Source organism: Elephas maximus, chromosome 16, assembly GCF_024166365.1.
Source record: "Elephas maximus indicus isolate mEleMax1 chromosome 16, mEleMax1 primary haplotype, whole genome shotgun sequence".
Taxonomy (NCBI): Eukaryota; Metazoa; Chordata; class Mammalia; order Proboscidea; family Elephantidae; genus Elephas; species Elephas maximus.
The window spans coordinates 17280425-17305653 of record NC_064834.1 but is presented as its reverse complement, the minus strand read 5'-3'; the positions used below and the strand labels follow the sequence as shown (position 1 = coordinate 17305653).

Here is a 25229-nt window from a genome sequence, read left to right as displayed (position 1 = left end):
CCCCTCCCTGAGCCCCTGGTAACCTCTAATCTACTTTCTCTATGCACTTACCTATTCTAGATATTTCATGTAAGTGAGATCATACAATATTTGTCCTTTAGTGTCTGGCTTATTTCACTTAGCACAATGTTTTCATGGTTCATTCATCCAAGTTGAAGCATGTATCAGAACTTCATTTCACTTTATGGCTAAGTAATATCCTCTTGTTTGGCTAGACCACATTTTGTTGATCCATTCATCCATTGATGGACATTTGGGCTGTTTCTACCTTTTGGCTATTGTGAATAACGTTGCAGTGAACCCTGGTGTACATGTATGTGTTTGAGTCCCTGCTTTCAAGTCTTTTGTTTATATACCCAGGAGTGGAGTTGCTGGATCATATGGTTATTCTAAGGAACCCTTGTGGTGCCATGGTTAAGCACTTGGCTCTAATTGACCCACCAGCTGCTCCGTGGGAGAAAAGACTGGGCAGGCTGCTCCCGAAAGATTAAACCCCAAACCTAACTCATTGCCATCGACTCGATTTCCACTCATAGCGACCTTGTAGGACAGAGTAAAACTTCCCCATAGGGTTGCCAAGGCTGTAGTCTTTATGGAAGTAGACTGCCACATCTTTCTCCCCTGGAGTGGCTGTTGGATTTGAACCATTGACCTTTTGATTAGCAGCCGAGTATATGACCACTGTGTCACCAGGCTTCGCTCCCATAAAGATTACAGTCTAGGAAACCTTGTGGGACAGTTCTGCTCTGCCCTGTAGGGTAGCTATGAGTTGGAATTGATTCAACGGCACACAATAACAATAACATGGTAATTCTATGCTTAATTAAAAAAAATTTTTTTTAACTGTATTTTAGGTGAAAGTTTACAGTGCAAGTTAGTTTCTCATTTAACTTGTGATATTGGTTGCAATCCCTGCAGTGTGTCAGCATTCTTCCCTTTCTGTTTACACCCTGGGCTCGTGTCCATTCATTCAGTTTTCCTGTCCCTTCCTGCCTTCTTGGCTTTGCTTTTGGGCCCATGTTGCCCATTTGGTCTCGTATACTTGACTAAACCGAGAAGCACCTTCCTCATGTGTGTTATTGTTTGTTTTATAGGCCTGTCTAATCTTTGGCTGAAAGGTGGGCTTCAGGACTTGCTTCAGTTCTGAGTGGCCGGGTATCCAGGGGTCACAGTCTTAGGGTCCCTCCAGTCTCTGTCAGACCAGTAAGTCTGGTCTTTTTTTGTGAATTTGAATTTTGTTCTGCATTTTTCTCCTGCTCTGTCTGGGACCCTCTGTTGCTATCCCTGTCATAGCGGTTGGTCAGTGGTGGTAGCCAGGCACCATCTAGTTCTTCTCGGCTCAGGCTGGTGGAGGCTGTGGTTCATGTGGTCCTTTGGACTAATGTTTTCCGTGTATCTTTGGTTTTCTTCATTCTTCTTTGCTCCAGATGGGATGGGACCAGTACGTGTATCTTAGATGGCTGCTTGCAAGCTTTTAAGACCCAAGACCCTACTCAACAAAGTAGGATGTAGAACTTTTTTTTTTATGAACTATGTTATGCCAGTTGAACTAGATGTCCCTGAGACCATGGTCTCCAGCCCTCGGCCCCAGTAACTTGGTCCCTCAAGGTGTTTGGTTGTGTCTAGGAAGCTTCTATGACTTTGCCTTGGTCAAGTTGTGCTGACTTCCCCTATATTTTGGACTGTCTCTTCACCAAAGTTAACACTTGTCTACTATCTAGTTAGTGATTCCTCCTCCTCACTCCTCCCCTTCCTCGTTATCGTCAAAGATTGTTTTTTTCTGTGTTTAAACATTTTCTTTGGTTTTTGTAATAGTGGGCTTATGCAATATTTGTCCTTTTGTGATTGACTTATTTCATTCAGCATAATGCTTTCTAAATTTGTCCATGTTGTGAGATGTTTCACGGATTCATCATTGTTCTTTATTGTTGCCTAGTATTTCATTATGTGTATATGGCATAAATTGTCTATCTATTCATCTGTGGATGGGCACTTAGGTTGTTGCCATCTTTTTGCTATTGTGAATAATGCTGCAGTGAACATGGGTATGCATATGTCTATTTGTGTGATGGCTCTTATTTCTCTAGGATATATTCCTAGAAGTGAGATTGCTGTATCGCAGGGTATTTCTATTTCTAGCTTTTTAAGGAGACGCCATATTGTTTTCCACAGTGGTTGTCATGGATTGAATTGTGTCCCCCTAAAATATGTGTCAACTTGGTTAGGCCATGATTCTCAGTATTTTGTGGTTGTCCTCCATTTTGTAATTGATATAATTTTCCTATATGTTGTAAATCCTAATCTATGCCTGTGGTTCAGGAGGCAAGATTGGATTATGTTGAAGAGGATTAGGGTGGGATTGTAACACCCTTACCAGGTCACATCCCTGATCTGAAGTAAAGGAAGTTTCCCTGAGGTGTGGCCTGCAGCACCTTTTATCTTACAAGAGATGAAAGGGAACCAAGCAGAGTGGGGGACCTCATACCACCAAGAAAGCAGTGTCGGGAACAGAGTGTGTCCTTTGGACCTGGGGTCCCTGTGCCTTAGAAGCTCCTCGACCAAGGGAAGATGACAATGACCTTCCTCCTGAGCCAACAGAGAGAGAAAGCCTTCCCCTGGAGCTGATGCCCTGAATTTGGTCTTATAGCCTACTAGACTGTGAAAAAATAAATTTATCTTTGTTAAAGCCATCCACTTGTGGTATTTCTGTTATAGCAGCACTAGATGACTAAGACAGTAGTAGTACCATTTCACATTCCCACCAGAAGTGCGTAAGAATTTTAATCTCCCTACAACCATTCCAACGTTTGTTATTTTCTGTTTTTTGATTAGTGGCAGTAATGTTGGGGTAAGATGGTATCTCATCGTAGTTTTGATTTGCATTTCTCTAATGGCTGATGATTGCGAGCATTTCCTCATGTGTCGGTTAGCTGCCTGAATGTCTCCTTTGGTGAAGTGTCTGTTCATATCCTTTGCCCATTTTTAAATTGGATTATCTGTCTTTTTCTTATCGAGGCATTAAATATTCTGTAGGTTTTAGAGATTACACCTTTGTCGAACATGCTGTAACCAAAAATTTTTTCCCTGTCTGTTGGTTGTCTTTTTACTCTTTGGTGAAATTTTTTGATGAAAATAAGTGTTTAATTTTTAGGAGCTCCCAGTTTTCTAGTTTATCTTCTAGTGTTTGTGCATTGTTAGTTATGCTTTGTATTGTATTTTTGCCATGTATTAGGGCCTCTAGCATTGTCCCTATTTTTTCTTCCATGATCTTTATCATTTTAGGTTTTATTTTTAGATCATTGATCCATTTTGAGTTAGTTTTTGTGTATGGTGTGAGGTATGGGTCCTATTTCATTTCTGTACAGGTGGATATCCAGGTTTGCCATCACCATTTGTTAAGAAGACTACCTTTTCCCTATTTAATAGACTTTAGTCCTTTGTCAAAGATCAGCTGACTATGTTATTGTTGTTTTTGTTAGGTGCCGTTGAGTTGGTCCCGACTCATAGCAATCCTATGTATAACAGAACGAAACACTGCCCGGTCCTGAGCCAGCCTCACAATCGTTGTTATGCAAGAGCCCATTGTTGCAGCCACTCTGTCAGTCCATCTCATGGAGGGTTTTCTTCTTTTTCACTTCCTCTCCACTCTACCAAGCATGATGTTCTTCTCCAGAGACTTATCCCTCCTGATATCATGTCCAAAGTATCTGAGATGTAGTCTCGCCATTCTTGCTTCTAAGTAGCATCCTGGTTGCTCTTTCTTTCAAGACAGATTTGTTCTTCTTTTGGCGGTCCATGGTATATTCAATATTCTTTGCCAGTACCACGATTCAAAGGTGTCACTTCTTCTTCAGTCTTCCTTACTCATCATCCAGCTTTTGCATGCATGTGGGACGATTGAAAACACCATTACTTGGGTTAGGTGCACCGTAGTCTTCAAGGTGACATATTTGCTTTTTAATACTTTAAAGAGGTCTTTTGCAGCAGATTTGCCTGATGTGGTACGTCTTTTGATTTCTTGACTGCTGCTTCCATGGGTGTTGATTGTGGAGCCAAGTAAAATGAAATCCTTGACAACTTTGGTATTTTTGTCCATTTTTCATGATGTTGCTTATTGGTCCAATTTTGAGGATTTTTGTTTTCATTATGTTGAAGTGTAATCCGTACTGAAGGCTGTTGTCTTTGGTCGTCATCAGTAAGTGCTTCAAGTCCTCTTCACTTTCAGCAAGCAGGATTGTGTCATCTTCATATCACAGGTTGTTACTGACTCTTCCTCCAATCCTGATGCCCCGTTCTTCTTTGTATAGTCCAGCATCTCGGATTATTTGCTCAGCATACAGATCGAATTAGGTATGTGAACAGATACAACCCTGATGCACACCTTTCTTGACTTTAAACCAAGCAGTATCCACTTGTTCTGTTCAGACAGCTGCCTCTTGGCCTATGTACAGGTTCCTCATGAGCACAATTCAGTGTTCTGGAATTCCTGGTCTTCGCAATGTCATCCATAATTTGTTATGATCCACGCAATTGAATGCCTCTACATAGTCAATAAAACACAGGTAAACATCTTTCTGGTATTCCCTGCTTTCAGCCAGGATCCATCTGACATCAGCTATGATATCCCTGGTTCTGGGTCCTCTTCTGAATCTGGCTTGAATTTCCGGTAGTTCCCTGTCGATATGTTGCTGCAGCCACTTTTGAATGATCTTCAACAAAATTTTACTTGTTGTGATATTAATGATATTGTTTGATAATTTCTGCATTTGGTTGGATTACTTGTTTTGGGAATAGGAATAAATATTTGTCTCTTCCAGTTGGTTGGCCAGGTAGCGGTCTTCCGAATTTCTTGGCATAGATGACTGAGCACTTGAGCACTGCATCAGTTGGTATTCCGTTAATTCCTGGAGCCTTTTTTTCAGCAATGCCTTCAGTGCAGCTTGGACTTCTTCCTTCAGTACCATCGACTCCTGATCTCATGCCACCTCCTGAAATGATTGAACGTCTAACAGTTCTTTTTGGTATAGTGACTCTGTGTATTCCTTCTGTCTTCTTTTGATGCTTCCTGTGTTGTTTAATATTTTCCTTGTAGAATCCTTTGATATTGTGACTTGAGGCTTGAATTTTTTCTTCAGTTCTTTTAGCTTGAGAAATAAATATCAGTCTTTTGAATTCTATATCAGGTAGTTCCTCTGTCCTTTATTCTACTGGAAGGTCATTTCATTCTTTATTTTGGTCACTTGTTGGGATCTTCTTGTCCTACCTACCTTTTTATGTGTTTTGATATTGTTTGCTGTCTCTAAGACCTTAAGGTATTATTTTCTTTCTTTATTGAGCATATGTTCATTTGTTTTGTTCTGGTTTCTTGTTCTGTTTTGGTATGCTAGGGTGAGCAGGGCAGGCATGCTTTGCTGCTTGCTCATCTGTGGGCACAATAGCTCTCACCACCTTGCCTGGGTGAGCAGGGCAGCAGCAGGCAGGGAGAACCTGCTTTGTTATACACTGGTTGGGTGAGATGGCAGAGGGTGGACAGAGGGTGCTGCCTGCCTCCTGGTGTAGGTGCAGCAGTGTGAGAGCGTTCACAGCCCCTCACCAGATAGGTGGGGGTATCAGACAAGGAATAGTGCAGGCTTACTTCCCACCATGCAGCAGCTGGTCAAGTGGTAGGAGGGTAGAGGTGGTGTGGGCCTGGTGTAGCAGCAGGGCTGAGCACTGGCGACACTGTAGCCATGGTGGCATGGTGGAGGCTGGTGGTGGGAATGGGGGTGGTATGTAAGGCTAGGTGGGGGTGGGTCGGACCTGGGGGCTGGCGGGAAGGGGAGGCGGTAGCATATGGGGCAGGTGCTTTCTCTCCTGTTTGGGGCTCCATGAAGTTGTCTTTCTGTACTCCCTGTCCAGGGGCTTTGCTGGGTGGATTCCAAGATGGCAATGCTGTACTGTATTAGTTAACAGGGACCTGCCACACTGTATCTCTCCTTGTACTCTGTTTTCCATCAGTTTCTTCTTCCATTAGGTGTTTGATCTACTTCTTTATCCCTTCATTTGATGCTTAAGGTTCCAGGATTAATGTTTGTACCTGTTTTACTTAGTTTTTCAGGTCTTTGCTATAGAGGGTCAGCATGGCGCGTCTGTCTACAGCACCGTGTTGGCTCAGCCTCCGTGTTTAACTTTTTGAGGGACCTCTGAAATGTTTTTCACAGCAGCTGTACCATTTTATATTCCCCCCAGCAATGCACAAGGGTCTTAATTTCTCCACTCTTAAGTCTCTTTTAATCTATTACAGCCCCGCCCCCAATGTATTTGTTGCAAAAACTGGGCCATTTGTCTCACAGTGTGGATTTTGCTAACCGCATCCCTGGGCTTAGTTTAGTATGTGTTTGTCCCCGTGCTTCCTGTGAGAGCCGGAGGCTTGATCTGGTTCTGACTTGGTTTTTGGCAAGAGACCTCCCAGGTGGTGCCGCGTGCAGTCAAGGGCACAGGAGGTCCTATTGTCTTCTTGTTGTGATGCTGGTAGCCGCTGGTGCTTGTTGCCTGAATTCTTTATTTCTTTAAGGGTTTGCAAAATGGTAATGTACTAATTTTGTCATTCCTCTGCATTAATTAACTACAATACTCCTGGAAGGCGGAAATCCCCTGAAGTATAGTTGGCACAGAAAAGGCAAGCTCAGTGCTTGCTTTCTCCCTTTTCTTATCTGTCTTCAGAGATCGAGTTGGTTTGAGAGGCATTACTTTAAAGCTGAGAGGAAAGATGGTGGATTAAACAACCCTAAAATTCTGAGTCCCCGTGTGGTGCAAATGGTTAACGCAGCCATCTGCTAGACAAGTTCAAGTCTATCTAGAGTTACCTTGGTGATCTGCTTCGAAAATTCAGGCAGTGAAGACTCCACGGAGCACAGTTCTGCTTTGATGCACGTGGGGCCATCAGGAGTTGGAGATGACTAGACGGCAGCTGGACTGGAAGTGTTCCCTTGGATTCTGATAGAGCTGGAGTCTTCTGATGAGGTTGCGGCTAGCTGAGGGTCTGGGTGGTTGAGATGGGGTAGGAGAAGGGGCCCACGAGGGGAGGCTGGGAGTCATTAGAGGCCAGTGTCGGAGTCTGGAGGACCCAAGCTCAGCGTGTCCTTATGTTTTCTCAGCCAACCAACTCAGAGCTTGCTCAAGAGGCTGCCCATGCCAGGCTGGTGATACCTTCCCCCGTCCACAGTCTTGCTCAATCCTTACACCATGCCTGTTGTGATGTAGGGAGGGGTGTAACCTTATTTCCATTTCGCAGATGAGGAAGCAATGCTCAGAGAGGCACTGGGCTTGCCCGAGGACACACAGCTGGCAGATGGCAGAGGTGGGGTGAGACCCCAGACCCCGACCTGTAGATTGTAGCCCCCTCTACCATACCATACTGTCCCCCCAGGAGGAGGAGGCACGGTTCCAACTCTTCCCGCCCACCTCAAGCCCTGCTATGGAGGAAATAAGAACTAGAGGCCATGGTCCTTGCCTCTGAGGTGCTTCCAGACTGATTGGGGAGAGAATGCCAGAGGACAAGAAAACATCACAGACAGGATCACGGATACAGCTTGGATACCCAGGCTATTTTGTGTGTGTTGGGGTGATGGTATCAAGGCTACACTCACATTTTCGAGCGGGACAGACATGCCCTGGTGTAATAGTCTCGACTTCTCTCTCTGCCTAGGCCTGTCTTCAGTGGCCCAACCTCTGGGGGTGTAGCCCACAGTGATATCTCCTCTATTCTCTAGGGTGTCAGTGAGATTGGGTGAGGGTCTGGCCACCTCATGTGTGTGAGAGAGCAGCATGCTTAAGGTATTTTTAAAAACTGCCTCAAAAGGAAAAAGAAAGAAAAAACCCTTTGAACTAAACCACCCCGTTATGTTGGGATAGCGGTGAGAAGGCTGAGCCCAGGCTGAGGAAAATTCAAGATGGCCAACAGCCTATGTTGGTAACACCATCTGGTGCATTAGTTGTTTCCTGCTGGGCTTGAAAAGGGAAAATATTTGTGACAGAAACCAAGGTCAAGGCTCCTGAAGGAAGGCCTGCTAGAACCCTTAATGCCAAGGGCACTTCCCTTTGGCCTGGCTGCTGACGATAATTCTTAGTGCTCTGCACTCAGAACAGTCTAATATGTCTCCCATCTGTCCCCTGAAGTTTGAGGAAAAGCTGAGGTAAAGGTAGCCACACAGAAGTAAAATGTTCTTTGGTCTCAAATTGGGATTTATTTCATAAAGACTCTAATGCTTTCAACTTTGAGTGCTGCTTTTCAATTTTTCTAACAACTTTCTTACATTTTGTCTCCTCTGGTCCTCAAAGTAGCTGGTGAGATCAGGGTGGGTTTTATTAGACCTGTTTTACAGAGGAAGAAACTGAGACCTACTGAAATCCTCTGACTGGCCAGAAGCAGGACCAGAATTCATCTCCCAACTCCTTACTTAGCCTATTCCTTTTGCTCCACCGTGGTGGCCACAACCACAGGAGGCAATGTTGTGGTGGTGGAAAAGAGAAGAGATGGCAAGGAAGCTGCCAGCATTGGTTGAGCACCTACTGCATGTGCTGCCCTGGGTTGGTGCAGGGTAGGCCCTACAAACAAAGGAGCTGCCAAGAGGTCAGCAGAGATCCAGCACAGCATAGTGGGGCTGAGGCTATTTCTTAAGAAAAGTGTAAAGTGAGACAGCTCTGGCTCTAGGCCCCAGATGGGGTCTCTCTCAATCTCCCCAAGACTCTGGCTGGGCCACACTCCATTCCCAGAGACCTCAGTCCACCAGTCCCTAGGTCTGGGGCCCCACAATTAGAGCAGCCCTGGAATGCTGTGTGCTGTCTCATGAACTCTGATGCAGGGAAAGGGCTGCCTCCCAGGCACCTTCACACGAGCCCAAAATAGAGCACTGGGTCAGTGGGCGGCTGCCAAAATGGAGTGTGTGTGTCTGTGTGTGTATCCATGTGCACCTTTGTGACTGTATCTGTGTGTGTCTATTTGTGTGTCTATCTGTGTATGTCCGTATCTGCGTGTCTTTCTGTGTCTATGTGTCTGTGTGTGTGTATGTGTGTCCCTGTGTTGGAGGGCACATGTATCTCAGTAGCTAAGACCTTTCTTCTTTCCCCTGTCAGGCTGAGCTGGAATTTCCTCCCTCTTTGGGGAGTTTCCTGGTTTATTCAACAGTAAATATCCGTTGCGCACCCATGGTATGCCAGGCATGGTTTCTGAGTGTCCACCATCTGTCTTGGAAGCTCCAGTTGTTTGGGAGGGATTTAAGTATCAGCTCCAGCCTCCCCTCTTTAGGGACTGTTCCGGCATCCTCCCTGCCTCCAGCTTACTCCCGACCTATTGAGCCCCTGCCTCTATGCCTATGTCCCGGTGTGGCTGTTTCTGCTGCTCACCTCTCTTCTACCAGGCAGGGGCTCACCTCTGAAATACCAGCCCCAGAGCCCATCCCAGCTCAAGTAAGGGCTCCATAACCGTCTAGTGAGTGAGTAGATGAGTGAAAGGTCCAACAGATTATTACATAAACAAGTAGGAGAACCTGACCCCTGTTTCTGTGTATGCCTCTTGGTTCTTCCACATTGCTGGTCTTCCACGAGCAGACACTCTTCTCCAGCAACCAAGAGCCCTGGCTTGGTGGTTGGGAAGCCCAGGCTTTAGCCCTGGCTCTGCTGGGAACTCCCTGTGCAACCTTGGGAAAATCGCTTTGGCATGTCTGCTTTTCCATCTGTCAACTGGGATCGTTTTCCCTGCCCTGCCTGCCTTTAAGGGTGGCCGTGAGGACCAGCCTGGGTCCTGTGTGAGACGGGAGTGGGGTGTAGGGTGTAGGGTGTGTTGGCAGGCTGGCTGGGACACCAGGGATGCATCAGGTTATGGGCAGGGACAGTGAGCTCTTTGAGAGGCTGGGTCCCTGTCCTATCAGTGCTGAATTCCCAGTGTGTGACCTAGAGGGGCTGTTTAGCAATGCCACCTGTTGAATGAGTTGAATGAATGGTGTACAGAGAAGCCCACAGTGCTGGGTTTAACGCCTTCAAGCTTTGAAAACACTGAACAAAATATGACGTCTTTGGAAAACCAGTTACCTGCAATGGGCTGAGGGCCATTTTCCCCCTTACAGGGACTAGGTACAGAAAGCTCCTTGTGCTCGAGGCCTCCTGCCAGCAAGCCTGAGGATGGAGTTTGTGGGGACTCAGTGGGAACCCACCAAAGCAGCTGGTGCTGATTGCTTGGGGGCCATTGTCTGCCAGGAGAGGGGTGGTACTGAACTTGTGGGAGGAGGGTGAAACCTGAGTTCTGGGACCCCCACCTCCCATTCAACAATTGGCCATCCTTGAGGACTATCAGCTTTCTATGCAGCCTGGATCCTTCAGCTGGAGGGCAAGGGTCACCAGGCCATGGGTGGGGGAGAGGGCAACAGGGAGGTTCTAGAAATGGGTGGGAGTGCCTGGCATGGATCGATGCAGACCCTGCATCTGGCCTCGTTGCTCCTCTCATTTCTCTGGGTCTCAGTTTTTCCCTGAGCCTGTGCTGTGCCCAGGGCTTTAAGAGCAGGAGTGGACTGGAGCCCTGCTGCCAGCTGTCCCTGTGACCCTGGCACATCCATTACCCTCTTTGACCTCAGCCTCCTTTTTTGGAAAGTGAAGGGGTTGATCTTGATAACCCCAGGCATTTTCTGATGCTGTGATTAATCAAAATGTAAGATGCAAGCATTCAGTCATTCATTGACTCAACAAACCTTTATTGTGAACCTACTAAGTACCAGGTACTGTACTAGGTGTGGGACGTGCCGCATGAACAAAATGCAAAAGTCCCTGCCCTTATAGACACAGTAAACAAATGTAAAAGATGGGGCATGTCAGATTGTCGTATGTCTGTGGAGGAAAGTAAAGCAGGGAGTTGGGGGCCCTGTGGGTTGTACTTAAAAAAGCTTTTTTTGTTGTAAAAATATATAAACAAAAATTAAAAATTAAATTTACCATTTTAACTTCAAGGGTACAATTCAGTGGCATTAATTAAATTCACCACGTTGTGGGACCATCACCACTGTCTATTTCTAAAATGTTTTCACCACTCCAAACAGCAGCAGTATCCATTAAGCAGTGACTCCATTCCCTCCAGTCCGTAGCCTGCTGGTAACCACTAATTTAGTTTCTGCTTCTATGAGTTTGCCCATTCTGAGATTTCATATAAGTAGAACCCTAGAATGTTTGTCCTTTTGTGTCTGGCCTGGTTCACTCAACGTAATGTTTTCAAGGTTCATTCATGTTATAGCATGTATTAGAACTTCATTTCCGCTTATGACTGAATAATATTCCATTGTATGGATCCACCACGTTTTGTTCATACATTTGTCTGTCGGTGGACACTTGAATTGTTTCCACCTTTTGGCTATTGTGACTAATGCCGTAATGAACTTTGGTGCCCTAGCGATAATGGAGCGCCTCTTCCTGTGCTTACTGGCCATTTGTGTATCTTTGCTAGAGAAGTGTCTATTCAAGTCCTCTGCCCATGCTTTAATTGGGTTGTCTTTTTGTTGTTTCATTATAGGAGTTCCTTTATATACTCTGGATATTAAACCCTTATGCTTTGTAAATTTTTCCCCCATTCTATAGGTTGTCTTTTTTACTTCCTTGATAATGTCCTTTGATGCACAAAAGTTTTTCATTTTAATGAAGTACAGTTTATTTATTTTGTATTTTGTTGACTGTGATTCTGGTGTCATATCTAAGAGTCCAGTGCCAAATCCAAGATCATGAAGACTTAACCCTGTTTTCTTTTAAGAAGGAGCCCTGGTGACGCAGTGGTTAAGAGCTTGGCTGCTAACTGAAAGGTCAGCAGTTTGAACCCATCAGTTGCTCCGCAGGAGAAGGCTGTGGCAGTCTGCTTCTGTAAAGGTCGCAGCCTTGGAAACCTCATGGGGCAGCTCTACTCCATCATATGGGGTTGCTAGAAGTTGAAATCGACTCAGTGGCAAAAGATTTTTTCGTCTAAGAGTTTGATGATTTTTAGCTCTTATACTTAGGTCAGTGATCCATTTTGAGTTAACCTTTGTATATGGTGTGAAGTAGGGGTCCAACTTGATTCTTTTACATGTGGAAATTCAGTTGTTCCAGCGTCATTTCTTGAACAGACTTGTTCTTCGGGTTAAAAGGGTAGTTAGGGAGGGGCTCATTGAGAAGGTAGCATTTGAACCCAGGCCTGAAGAAGGTGAAGGAGTGAGCCACACTGATATCTGGGAAGAACATCCCAAGCAGAATATACTGCAAGTACATAGGCCCTGAGGTGGGAGCTGCCTAGTGTTCAAGGAGCAGCAAGGGGGCCAGTGTGGCTGGAGCAGAGTGAGGGAGGGGAGAGGAGTAGTAGATGAGGGCAGGGAGTTATGGGGGTGGGAGGCAGACTGTGAGGCCTGGCCAGGGATTGCACTGGCCTCTGCTTCTGCCGTCAGTGTGATGGGAGCCAGTGCAGAGCTCTGAGCAGAGGAGCAGGGTCAACCTGGCTGCTGTGTTGAGAACAGACAGTAGGGGGTGAGGGTCACAGCAGGGGGGCTAGCGAGGGGGCTGTTGCTGAGATGATGGTGTTTGGACCTGGGTGATATAAGTAAAGGTGGTGGGAAGTGGGCAGGTTCTGGAAGTACTTCAAGTACAGCCAATGGGATTTCCTGATGGATTGGACGTGGGGTATGAGAAAGAGAAGAATCAAGAAGGAGTCTTGGGTTTTGGCCCGAGCAGTTGGAAGGATGGAGTTGCCACTCCAAAAGAAAACCAAACCAAACCTGTTGCCATTGATTTCAACTCCTATCTACGCTATTGGACAGAGTAGAACTGCCCCATAGGGTTTCCAAGAAGGCTGGTGAATTTGAACTGCCAGCCTTTTGGTTAGCAGCTGAAGCCTTAGCCACTGCCCCAGAAAGGGTAAATTGTAGGTGTAGCAGGTTCTGAGAATGATCAGGTCAGCTGGGGAGATGTTTTGTAAGTTTGAGAAGCCTGATAGAGATCCATGTAGATATTTGAGTGGGTGATGGCACAGCTGAGCCTAGGGTCCTAGCTGGAGGTACATGTTTGGGAGTCCCCTAGAATCTGGATGGTTCTTAAAGCTGAAGACAGGATGGGGTGACATAGGGAGCAAGTGCTCATTGACTGAACACCTGCTGCCTTACTGAGCCCTAACCCAGACGCTGGGCTGGGAAGGGAGGGAAGGTAAACCTGGCCGTAACCTGGTACCCGCTGAGGGTTTATCATTTCCTCAGGAGACAGAGCGCACCTTGCCAAAGCAATAAGGAACTCTTAAGATGGAATGCAGTACAATTTTAATTAAATGGCTCGGACTGAGAGCAGAGGAAGCTGAGCAGGGTGTGGTTGTGGGACTGGAGTGCTCAGAACCCGCTGCAGGAGGGTGGCTTGTCCTAGGCCTGGAGGGACAAGCTGAGCATGGCCAGGCCAGGAGGAGGGGAAGGGCATTCCTGGCAGGAGGAACAGAGCAAGTAAACAGGCAAGGATGCGCCAGGGAGGAGATGAACTTAACTGTGGCCAAACGGCCTGGGGTTGTAGGAAGAGCTTGGATTTTGAAGTTCATGTCCCTGCTGGGTACTTAGGGCGGTTGCTTAACAGCTGAGGCTCGAGTGCAAAACGGGACATCCCGCCTCCTTCACAGGGTTGCTGGGAGGGTGTATTAGAACGTAACGGTTGATCTGGGAGATAATAACATGCTCAGCCCGGCACGTGGCACACAGTAGGCACTCTGCACGCTTGTTGCCTTAGCACAGTCAGCCTCAGAGGCTCACCCACCCACCCCAGGGGGCCACCTCCTGGTGGCCCAGCAAAGAGCAGAGCTTAGAGAGAGCCACCATGGACAACACTGGGCCAGCGTTAGTGCCAGGCAGACCTGCCCGCTGTCCCTCACTAGGCAGACTGGAGGTTTGGGAGGACTGCAATGCCCGGAGCCCTGGCCACCTTTCCTGGGCCCTCTTCTATTTTAGGGTTTAGTCCCAATGAATGAGGAAGCCTTGTCTGGCCCCGCCGCAGCTAATGACAGCCTGGCCTGCCAGCCATTTAAAAACAGCTCCGCTATTTTTACTGACAAGCGGCAGCTGGCCAGTCCTTCCCAGGCAGTGCCGACATGGGATGATTTTAGGAAACCGAGGCCTTGCTAGGAAGATGGGTCATTGTCTCAAATCACAGACCTGCGATTGGGCAGGATGTGTCCCTGAGCCTTCCGGCGGGTGCCAAACATCACCTTTATACAATGATCTGAATTTAGAAATAATTCTACCCTTGCCAGTGGGGCTCAGAAGGAATTGCACAACCTGTCCACTCGAATCCTCGCCGGTGTCTCTGGGAATGAGGAGCCTCTGTCCCCAGGGAAGGGGTCACAGAAAGGATAGGGCTGGTGTGGCCATGTCCACAGGCCAAGTCCAGAGCCAAGGGCTTTTTATACCCGCAAGACATTTCTCCTTAGCTCTTTAATTGGAGGTAGTTTAAAATGGCTCTTACCAGGTGAGAATGCTGGTGATTTCCTTTCCTTCTTTCTAAGAAACTTTTTTTTTTTTTTTTTTTGCCAGCTCTTAGCCTCTTTCTTTCTTTTTTTTATTGTGCTTTGAGTGGAAGTTTACAATTCAAGTCAGTTTCTCATACAAAAAGTTACACACACATTGTTATGTGACCCTAGTTGCTCTCCCTATAATGTGACAGCACACTCCTCTCCACCCCGGATTTCCTGTGTCCATTCAACCAGCTCCTGGCCCCCTCTGCCTTCTCATCTCACCTCCGGACAGGAGCTGCCCACATAGTCTCACGTGTCTACCTGAGCTAAGAAGCTCACTCCTCACTAGTATCGTTTTATGTCCTACAGTCCAGTCTAATCTTTGTCTGAAGAGTTGGCTTTGAGAATGGTTTTAGTTTTGGGCTAACAGAGTCTGGAGGCCATGACCTCTGGGGTCCCTCCAGTCTTGGTCAGACCATTAAATCTGGTCTTTTTACTACAAGTTGAGATCTTAATCCCACTTTTCTCCTGCTCCATCTGTAAGAAACTGTTTTAAAAATGGCTCCAGGCCTCTACATAGAGACTGGGGAAGAATAGAAACAGCCTAAGGATGGGGTGGAGTCCTTGAGTGGTGCAAAGGATGAACTTGTTTGGCTGCTTATGTTGGTTCTAGTCTGCCTAGAGTGTCTCGGAAGAAGGTCCTGACAACCTATTTCTGAAAGATCACAGTCATTGAAAACCCTATGGAGCACAGTTCTACTCTGACACACTTTAACCGCCCTCCCAAAACAAAACAAAACGAAACCCACTGCTGTCAAGTTGATTCCAACTCTTAGTGACCCTTAAGGACACAATGGAGCTGCCCCATAGGGTTTCGAAGGAGTAGCTGGTAGATTTGAACTGCTGACCTTTTGGTTAGCAGCTGAGCTCTTAGCCACTGTGCCACCAGGGCTGCCAACACACAGTAAGGGATGGGGTGAATGCCCCATGAAATCTCTGTCCTTCCGGTAGGCAGGGTTGTATTGTATTGGGCACGGTTTGTATGTAAGTAAAATAATGCTTTTTTGGTCCACTGCCTATTTCTAAACAAGATTGCATTTTTTTTTTTTTTTTTTGAGCAGTTGCATGATTGGTCCTGAAAGCAATAGTCATCCTGCCCCCACCCCTGCCCCCATCCTCTTCTCTGCAGCAGTCAGGGGGCTGTTCTCAGCCTCACAGCCACCAGCCCCTTTGTCTGCAGGGTGCTTCTTGGCTTCCACACCCTTTCTGTCCCTGACCTGCCCTGCCTCATGCCCCCATCCCCTCCCCTCCCCTCCCCTCCTGCACAAGCTCCTTGCTCTGTCTGTCTACCTGACACCCCTCATTCTTTGACCCATTTCCTGATTCGCAGGTGGCCCCCTTCCTAGAGCAGAGTCCCATTCTGCCTCCTCTTCTTCCTGTTGTTGGGTACTGTCCAGTCAGTTCTGACTCAGAGACTCCATGTGACATAATAGAACTGCCCCATAGGATTTTCCTGGCTGTAATCTTTAAGGGAGCAGATTGCCAGGTCTTTCTCCCATGGAGCTGTTGGGTGGGTGCTTCATGTTGCATCATCATGGCCCCTTCTCTTCTTTCTAAACTACCTCAAACATCCAGCTACGTGCCTTCCCTCTCCATCCTGCGGTGCGGTGGCTTATTGCTTTGCGAGTTTTCCTGTGTCTCTGAGCACAGGGCTGTGCCTCTCAGCACAGGGCTGTGCCTCCCTCATCTTTGGTGACAGGCATGTTGTAGCCACGTCCCCGTTTGATGAATGAATGGCTTTGTGGAGCTCTTCCTGGTTTACAAGATACTTTCCCATCCCTGACTTTACTGAGCGATTCTACCTCCATAATCTTGGGGGCCAAGAGTTTAAGCAGCAGAACCAGGACCAGAGCCCAGCTTGTGGCACCCTGTGTCTCCCTGTGATTGGACCGCCCACCCTGGTCTCCACCTATTCTGGTCCCCTCCACCCACTCTGATCCCCTCTGCCTGCTCAGTGTGGCCTGCCATCCCCTTCCACATCTCTGAGGCTCCCAGTGCTCCTTCAGGATGGTGTGGGCGGCTGGCTTTGCAAGTTACCATTCACTCACACGACCCTGGGAATAAAGAAGGCCTGAGCCACCCAAGAAAGAAATGCTGACTGGGCGAGCGCAGGCCCCATGAGCGGGCCCACTCTGGCCCTGATTCTTGAGGCTGTGGATAATGTCGCATCTGGGGTGGCGGGGCCCACTTGGGTGTCTTCCTGCAGCAGCCGAGGGGGAGACACAGATGTAGGCAGATGTTGTGGGCCTGTGCAGAAGGGCTTCCAGCTGTGGCCCAGCTGTTTGGGAGACCAGCACTTCCTGGCTCCCAGAGGCCCCGGGGCTTGCTGCAGCCTCTCACGGATGTTGCTGGCGCCTAGAGGAGCAGCCTTGTGCCAAGCTCTCTTCTAGAGCGGCGGCTAACTGCCATGGGCCTGAGCGGAGGCCTGAGCGGGTGGTGAGAGGGAATTCATACAAGGTGAGGGTTGTCGCCACGTCATGTTTACTCTCCATGGGGGGTGGGATGCACGGCACACCTGTAGGGATTAGGGGAGGAAAGTCAGGTGTGGTGGCCACGAAATCCTGCAGAAGGAGCCTGTCTGTGTGTCCCCAGCCTGCTCGCCAGCACCCACACTGAGGAGAACCGCAGGAAGACCCCCTGTCAGTCCCCTTCCGCCTGAGCACTAATCTTTCCTGAGTCTCCTGTTTCCAGGGCACTCCCCCTAAAACCTTCAGTGGCTCCCGTGGCTGCTCAGCCCTGGCTACAGAGACTACCGAGGAGCTCTCTTTTTTAAAACTTATTTTTGGTGGTTGTTGAGAGTATACACGGCAGAACATATACCAGTTCCACAGTATCTACATGTATAATTCAGAGGTGTTGATTGCATTCTTCAAGTTGTGCAACCGTTCTCACCCTCCTTTTCTGAGTGATTCCTCTCGCATGAACATTAATTCACTGCCCCCTAAACTTCCTATCTAATGTTTGGCCTCATGTATAGTTCTTAAAAGAGCACAATGTTCAAGGCAGACATTCTTTTGCTAATTAAACTATTGTTTGGTTTAAAGAAGACTTCAGGGGATATTTTTGCTTTAAGGTTTATATCTCAGGACGGTAGTTTCAGGGGTTCACGCGTCCTCAGTGGCTCCAGAAAGTCGGATTCCATGAGAATTTGAAATTCTCTTCTGCATTTTCCCCTTTTTGATCAGGATTTTTCTGTAGAACCTTTGGTCAGAATGTCCAGTAATTACCCAGAAGCTTTTAACCATCCTGATGCCCAGACCCCACCCTTTAGAGGCTCTCATTGGATTGGTCTGGGATGGGGTCCAGGCATCTGCATTTTGCATGGGGTTCAGGGTGTTAACCACCACCCTAGAGGATAAATTTCCAGGCATCACTGGGGTCTCCCAAAACTGGGTCCCAACCCACAGTTTCCCTTCTTGTCCCCCAGCCTCCTTGGTCCAGCTAGGCCAGCCTTTTCACAGCCCCCAGTGCCAGGCACTACCCTGCCTCTGTGCTGCCCCATCTGGCATCCATTCCCTCCATCCAAATCAAATTGGCCTGCGTGCCTGCTGAGCCCCCATGCCCTCTGGGAAACTTCCCTTCAGTTAGTTTTGCTGTCCCTGCTCTCCCACCAGGTGGCCTGGTGCCATTTTCACAGTAGTTGCTAAGGTTCTTATTAAAAAGACTGCCACCTCCATAAGGTTAGCCATCACTCACACCTGAGATTTCGTCCCCCTGAGCAGCTTCATGTCTTGCTGGCCCTTGTCCCCCAGGGCCTTTCTGGTATTTCCCCAGCCTGGGAGCCAGGGTCACAGGGCTGTATGCATGGTCCTCTGGCTCTGAGTCTTGAACCATGTGAGAAACAGGCAAAGAAGTCAGGCAGGGACCAGTTAGGGTCAGAGGCCAAGATAGGGGTCTCCCCTTCCCACCTGAGATGGGCTCACCCACCTGGGCCCAGACTGAGCAGCTGGAGGCCGCAGACCAGGCAGAGGGCAAATCAAGAAGGGAGATGGTGCACTGCCCGGGGCAGAACTCAGCCTGCTGTCTTCCCAGGACAGCAGTCACACCCATCGCACACCTCGCTGGGGAAGGCTGAGGGGGCTGGAGAGAGGAGCTGAGAGCCTTCCATCCACAGTCCTGGGAGGCTAGGGGTGAAGGGGTAGATGTCACACCTCAGGGACGACAGGAGTTGGCAATGAGGGTCCTTGTGGTTAGAGCTTGGCAGAACCTACACCCTTCACCAGAGCTTCCACCCTGGGGCCTGTGACCTGTCCACACGTCGTCTGTACGGAGCTTTCCTGTTGAAAGCTCCTTCTTGTCAGGCATGCTCAGTCACCCTCAGGACAGGACAACAAGATGGTAGTTATAGTTCCGTGGTGAGGAAATGGAGGCTCAGGGAGGTGGGGCAACTTGCAGGCCCATGCCTCACAGGTATATGTGTGTGTGGGGGGGATGTTCCTGGCACCCAGGCACCAGCCAGGCCCCTGGGCAGGGGTAACACCCTTAGCCTTGCTCTCTGAATCGCTTTCTTCCCATCCCACCTCTGGTGCCCACGGCAGTGGTGTGTGTGTGCATGTGTGTATATATGTGGGGTGTGTGTATGTGTTATGTATGTGTATATATGTGGCATGTGCATGTGTGTGCGTGGTATATGTATGTGATATATGTGTGGTGTATATATGGGGTGTGTGTGTCTGTGTTGTATATATGTGCTGTGTCTGTGTTGTATAAATGTGCTGTGCGTGTGTTAATATATGTGTGGGGTGTGTGTTGTGTATATATGTGGTGTGTGTGTTTGTGTTGTATATATGTGAGGTGTGTGTGGTGTATGTATGTGGTGTGTGTCTGTGTCGTATATATGTGGTGTGTGTGTGTGTGGTGTATATATGTAGTGTGTGTGTGTGGTATACATATATGGTGTGTGTGTGTGTGTGTGTGTGGTGTGGTGGGGGGCAGGTGTCAGTGTAATTATTCTTGTCCCTTCTAACTCTCCCCATGCGAACTCTCACCTGTCCCTTCTTCCAGGCGAAGGCAGCCAAGGAGGAGCAGGAGGCACGGAAGCTGCAGCTGAGGAGCCTACAGTACCTGGAGCGCTACGTCTACCTGATTCTCTTCAATGCTTACCTCCACCTGGAGAAGACCAACTCCTGGCAGAGGCCCTTCAGCACCTGGATGCGGGAAGTGAGAGAGGGCCCGTGGTGTGATGGGTTTACACAGACTCAGCATCACCCCACAGGGTCCCTGCTGAGTAGGGGAGCTCCCATCTCTCAGTCTAGAGGAAGCATCCATTTTGCTAAGTGTCTGTGCTTGGCAGTCATTGAGTCAAAGGTTGAAGAGTGAGTGAATGAATGAATGAATGTGGAGGAGGGAGGGGACAGGTGTGTTGGGAACAGGGCAGCACAGAGTGCTGGGCGGGGTCCCTCCTGGGATGTGGGTTCTCACCGCCCTCCTGGCACCAAAGAGGAGAAGGGAACTGACCCTGGCTGGGCACTGTATGCCCATAGCCCTTGTTAGTGTTCTTGTGAGAGGCAAGGTGGCTTGGTGGTGAAGGGTTCTACCACCACCGCTGCCCAGCTGTGGCCGTGGACAAGTTAGTCAACCCCCCTGAGCCCACTGTCCTCAACTTTAAAATGGGAATGATGTCGGCAATGTTACCACTACCACAAAAGGCTGTGGTAGAGATTCAACGTGAGATACGTAGGGTGCCATCTTCCAGGCCCTGTGGTAAGCGAATGTGCCTTAAACAGTGTTATATTCTTCTCCCATTTTTCAGAGGAGGAAACTGAGTACAGAGAGCTTAAACAACTTCTTCAGGGTCAGCATTAGAGCTGGCTGGTTGACTTTAAAGCCCCCGTGTTCTTGCTTAAGATAAGCTACCCTGACCGTTCACCGTCTATGGGTCCTCCCTGCCTGGCCTCCCCGGCTCTTCCTCAAGCTTGACAGTTTTAGAGGCAGAGCTGTTGCCTGGGCCCCTCTAGGTCAGAAGAGAGGCCTCCTTTCGCCCCTAGGCAAAGGCACCTGTAATTACCCCTCTGCCGGGAAGCTGGCCCTTCCTGACCTCGCCAGCCCAATATTCCAGGCTGGAATTAGTTCCCGCCATGGGCAGCCCTGGTGGCATAGTGGCTAAGAGCTTGGCTGTTAACCAAAAGGTTGGCAGTTCGAATCCACCAGCTGCTCCGTGGAAACCCTATGAGGCAGTTCTATCTACTCTGTCCTATAGGGTCGCTATGAGTCGGAATCGACTGGATGGCAACAGGTTTGGTTTTTTGGTTTATGGGCTGTCCACTGGTGGTGGGAGAGCAGGAGGCCAGTGACCTAAGCCAGGTGGTAGAGGAAGGGCACGGGTTGAGGCAGATCTGGGGTGGACCCCGAGCTGTAGGGAGCGCAGGCAGGGAGGATCCTGCAATGCCAAGACAGGAGTGGTGGCGGCCAGGGACCAGCCTTGAGGGTGGACTTTGGCTGTCAGGGTGGGGCTGCATTTGAAATTCATGACCCACCGCATGGAAACCCTGGTAGTGTAGTGGTCAAGAGCTATAGCTGCTAATCATAAGGTCAGCAGTTTGGATCTACCAGGCGCCCCTTGGAAACCCTGTGGGGCAGTTCTGCTCTGTCCTAAGAGGTTGCTATGAGTCAGAAATGACTCAACGGCAGTGGGTTTGGTTTTTCTTTGGGCGGGCCGGCGGGGGGAGTGGTGGTTCACACATGTGGATGAGTGTTGAGCCAGGAGACCTGACAGGGTCATACCAAGGCCATGTCAGGGCCACCCTCTTAAGCAGGACTAGGGTCAGTGTTCTCACAGAGCCCTGGGTGGGGCCTGGGGGTGGTGGGAACTAAGACAGCTTTGGTTCTGTTTGGAGAGTAGAAATTGGGGGAACCAGAGCTGGGGAGGAAGCTGGATCCCCGACCAACTGAGTCTGGGTGGTGGGCATTGGGGGATGCCAAAGAAGGAGAGAGCTGCTGGCCCAGGCAGGAGAGTGAGTTCCAGCCCCAGGGGCCCCCAGCCCCTCTCCCAGGGGCGAGTAGAGGGTAGGGCAAGGGTTTCCTGGGGACAGGGGAGAGGGACAAATTGATCCTTTTGTTCTCTGTGGAGCTGACATCCTCCTCATCCCCCAGGATGGCGGGGGACAGAAGGGAACTGGCGGTTGAATGGTTTGAGTGTGGGGCCAGGGCCTGGGCCACTGGGAAGCAGAACCAGTTCTGTCTGGCTCATGGTGGGCCCCACAGCCTGGCCACACCCCAGGGGCCTCTGGTGGCTTCTGCAGCCACCTGTCTTTTCCAGCCCTCTTGGTGGGCCCAGCTGAATACCCGAAGCGAGGCTGGCCTGGGCTGTGAGTGACCACAAGGGGCATGGGAGCCACAGAGGCCACAGCAGGTGCTGCCCCTCCCACCCCCCAGTGCTCAATGGACAGTGGTCCTCATTGTACATCTGTCCAGCACTTACTATCTACTGAGTGCTGGCCATGCTTTAAAAAAAAATTTTTGTCATGGTTCACAAGTACGTAACAAAGTTTACCATTTTAACTGTTTTTGAGTATACAAATCAGCGGCATTAAGCGTATTCACAGTGTCGCATATGCATGACCACTGTCTGCTTCCTGATCTTTTTTACCATCCCAAACAGAAACTGTCCCCATTAATCCATGCTACGTAACCCTCCTGGTGACACTCCTAGGAGGCAGAGACTGTTACTCCGGCGTAAGGAGTAAACAGCTCAGAGAAGTTAACAGAATCCAGAGAGGAAACTTGCTCAGGCCGAGGAGCTGTGAGGCCTTGGTGCACAGTGAGGGAGGGACGACACGAGGAAGTGGACAACGGGCTGACAGTGCCCACCCTCCTGGTAACGCCGCCCCATCTCTGCTTCCCTCTCAGGTGGCCTCAAAGGCTGGTATCTACGAGATCCTCAACCAGCTGGGCTTCCCTGAGCTCGAGGACACGGAGGGCCAGCCCTTCTCGAGGCTCCGCTACAGGTGGCAGGAGTGGAGCCGAAGCACCGAGCCCCCTGCCGGGGATTCCTCGTAGGGGGGCACTCCTCCCTGTCCCCATCCTCTCTCAAGCCCCCACGCTTGCTTGCCAAGAGCCCCAGGTGCTTTTCCCTAGGAGTGGCTTCCAGGGGTCCCAACCTTGAGGAAAAGATTTCCCAGCTTCCTGGAGAGAAAGTGGGGTAGAGTTGGGACCCCTGTTTTGAAAGAGCTTTTTGTAGGGACATTTACTGCACACGGTCGTGCCTTGTAAATGACAGGAGCGTGTGGGTGGCCCTCCAGGATGGCCAGGTGTGTGCACTGGCAGAGAGCTGGGCACTCAGCCCCAAGGAGCTCACTCCTTGAATTTCCCCCAGAGTTACCTGCTACTTCTGTCCCCTCCTAGCACCTCTGAGAACAACACAGTACAGGCACTGGCCAGTGTGAGCCCCCTTCCCTTTCTGTCTACAGGCACTGGCCAGTGTGAGCCCCCTTCCCTTTCTGTCTCGTGCCTCACTCCCCGTTTGCCGCTCTGTTTTGCTGCCTGAGCCCTGCCCTGGGCAGGTGGTGGGGAGTCCCTGGCTACCTGGGGGTGGGGGCGCTCTAGGTGGGTTTATTGCTTTAAAGGCAGCTTCACACAGCCTCCTTGCTTCTCATGCTGCACCTCCAACCTGGGAGACTTCTGGGACAGCCATGTGGCCGTTGGGGCTGGCCGGGGCCCTTGCTGCTGCTGCTTCCTTTTCCCTCTCCCTTCCCCCTGGAGCTCGCTGGCTGGACTGGGGAGGTTTCCTGAGGGAACTGGCAACGTGCAGGGGAAGGAAAGAGCCTCTGGAAGGCGGATAGAGCACTGTGGAAGAGGTCTGCTCGATTTGCCTGGGAGCCTGGGTGAGGTGCTGAGGAAGCCAGAGCCTCCAGCCGCAGTTCTGCCTGTGCCTCCTCCCTGTCCCAACAGCCTGGGATGGCCCTGGCCCCCACCTACTGCGGCAGGAGCCCCAGAGATTGCTGAGCTCAAGTGTAATCGGTGGGGTGGCCCTGAGTGAATAGTAGAGTGTGTGAGGGTGGGCTCGGGAGAGAGAGAGGGAGTCGCCTAAATTCCAGGCCATCCCTCCTGAGAACCACTGAGCTGCCTCCAGTGGGAACAGAAAGGGCCAGGCCCTGCTGAGCTAGAGGCTGTCATGGTCCACTGCCCCGTCAGTGGGGAGACTGCTGCTGCCTCGGAGTGGAGCCTGGCAGCTTCTCTGTCAGGGACTGGTGCTGGCTGACATACAGGAGTTGAGCAGCCAGTGGGCTGTCCACCTGGCCTGGGCTCATCAAGGCCAGGGAAGCTTCTCTTTGGCCTTACGGGCTTCTGCAGAAAAACGGAGGTGTCATTAGTTTGAAAAGGCTGAAGTTCACATCAACCCCCTTTTGGGAAATATTTGACCATCTTGGCTGAATTCTTTTTGCGAAACTACTGTATGTTCACTACCTTTTCAGATTTGTTGTTGTTTTTGCATGTTTTAAAGAGTTTTAATTCTTTACAGACAAGGTCTTGATGAGGGGTCAGAGAGCAGGGCTGAAGTGTGAGGGATCTTAGCGTTCTCACGATTGGCCTTGACTTTCTGCTGTGCTGGGACCAATGGCCGGTCACTTCACCTCTCTGCCTCAGTTTCCCCATCTGTAAAATGGGAGACTAATACTTGCCTACCTCACAGGGGTGTTGTGAGGATTCGTTTGTGATTTTCTTTTTTTTTTTTGTACAGAGCTTTTGAGCATTAAAAATGGCTAAATGTGAAACATGCCTGGTTGTTGATTTGTCTTTAGCACGGGGGGAGAGGTTATAGACCTGACATAAGCTGGGGTCCCTGCTCTTTCAGAGTAAGAAGGGGTGGGCCAGGCGAGTCAAAAACACTTATTTGGGACAAGACCTCCATTCTCAGAGAAGGTGGGATTTTCCAGACACTGCTTTCTTCCCCTCAGATCCTCAGTAGGGCCTTCCCCTATGTCATGCTGAGGCCCTCCTTGAAGAAAGCAACATAATTCACACTGAGGTGTGAGGGACTGATGTAGCACCACCTTAGAGAAAGAGACTGACCTGGGACTTCAGAAGCTGTAAAAGAGACTGAAGTTCAGCCTCTACTTCCTTTCCCTCACACCGTGGCCCTGCTGGGCCCCTGCAGCTGCCATGGCTGAGCTCACTTGAAGCGCTGAGAGATTAGTGTGTAAAGAGCCAGTGGGGAGAGTGAGGCAGAGAGAGCACCGCCCCAGTGCTTCTCCCCAAGCACCTCCAGGGAATTAGGGGGACAAGGCCCTCTGGGTTGTAGTTCCAGGGCCAGCTAGGGGTGGTCAGAATGGAACCCAGAGCCTCCACTGCCCATTGGGATAGTAATCTCTGGCCTGTGGGAAGAGGCCTCCTGGGTTATTTCCTAGCCCAGCAGGGTGTGTGAGTTGTCATTTCTGGGTCCCCGTGGCTTCCGAGTGTCAGCGTAGAGGGGTGTACACTGGGCAGGGGTGGGGGCCGTCTTTGATTCTGCTTAGAGGGAGACTGGGTAGGTGTCCATAGGAGCGTGTGTGTCCCCCGTCTCCCCCAGGCCTTCCTTTGTCCTAGGGGGTCATCTAGCAATTAAACAGCAATATGAGTTTACTCTTCAGGAGCTCGTGCCCGTCTGATTCAACAAGTTCAGATGTGTAGAACCTTTAGCACAACCCTGATACAGTAAGCACACGATCTGTTTTTCTTTTAAATAATATATTATTGTGTTTTCAGTGAAAGTTTACACAGCAGTTTG

At 49.6% G+C, this 25229-nt stretch overlaps 1 protein-coding gene across 8 annotated transcripts in view; it reads left to right on the top strand.

Moving 5' to 3' along the window:
- PALD1 (phosphatase domain containing paladin 1) overlaps positions 1-24223 on the top strand; it is a 118969-nt gene extending 94746 nt beyond the window's left edge. For all 8 annotated transcript variants that reach the window (XM_049855800.1, XM_049855796.1, XM_049855797.1 and 5 more), the window contains 2 exons: positions 19529-19684; positions 22373-24223. In XM_049855800.1, coding sequence (XP_049711757.1) covers positions 19529-19684; positions 22373-22522 — 306 coding nt within the window. In that variant the 3' untranslated portion in view covers positions 22523-24223. The remainder of the gene's footprint in view (positions 1-19528; positions 19685-22372) is intronic.
- The last annotated feature ends 1006 nt before the right edge of the window (positions 24224-25229 follow it).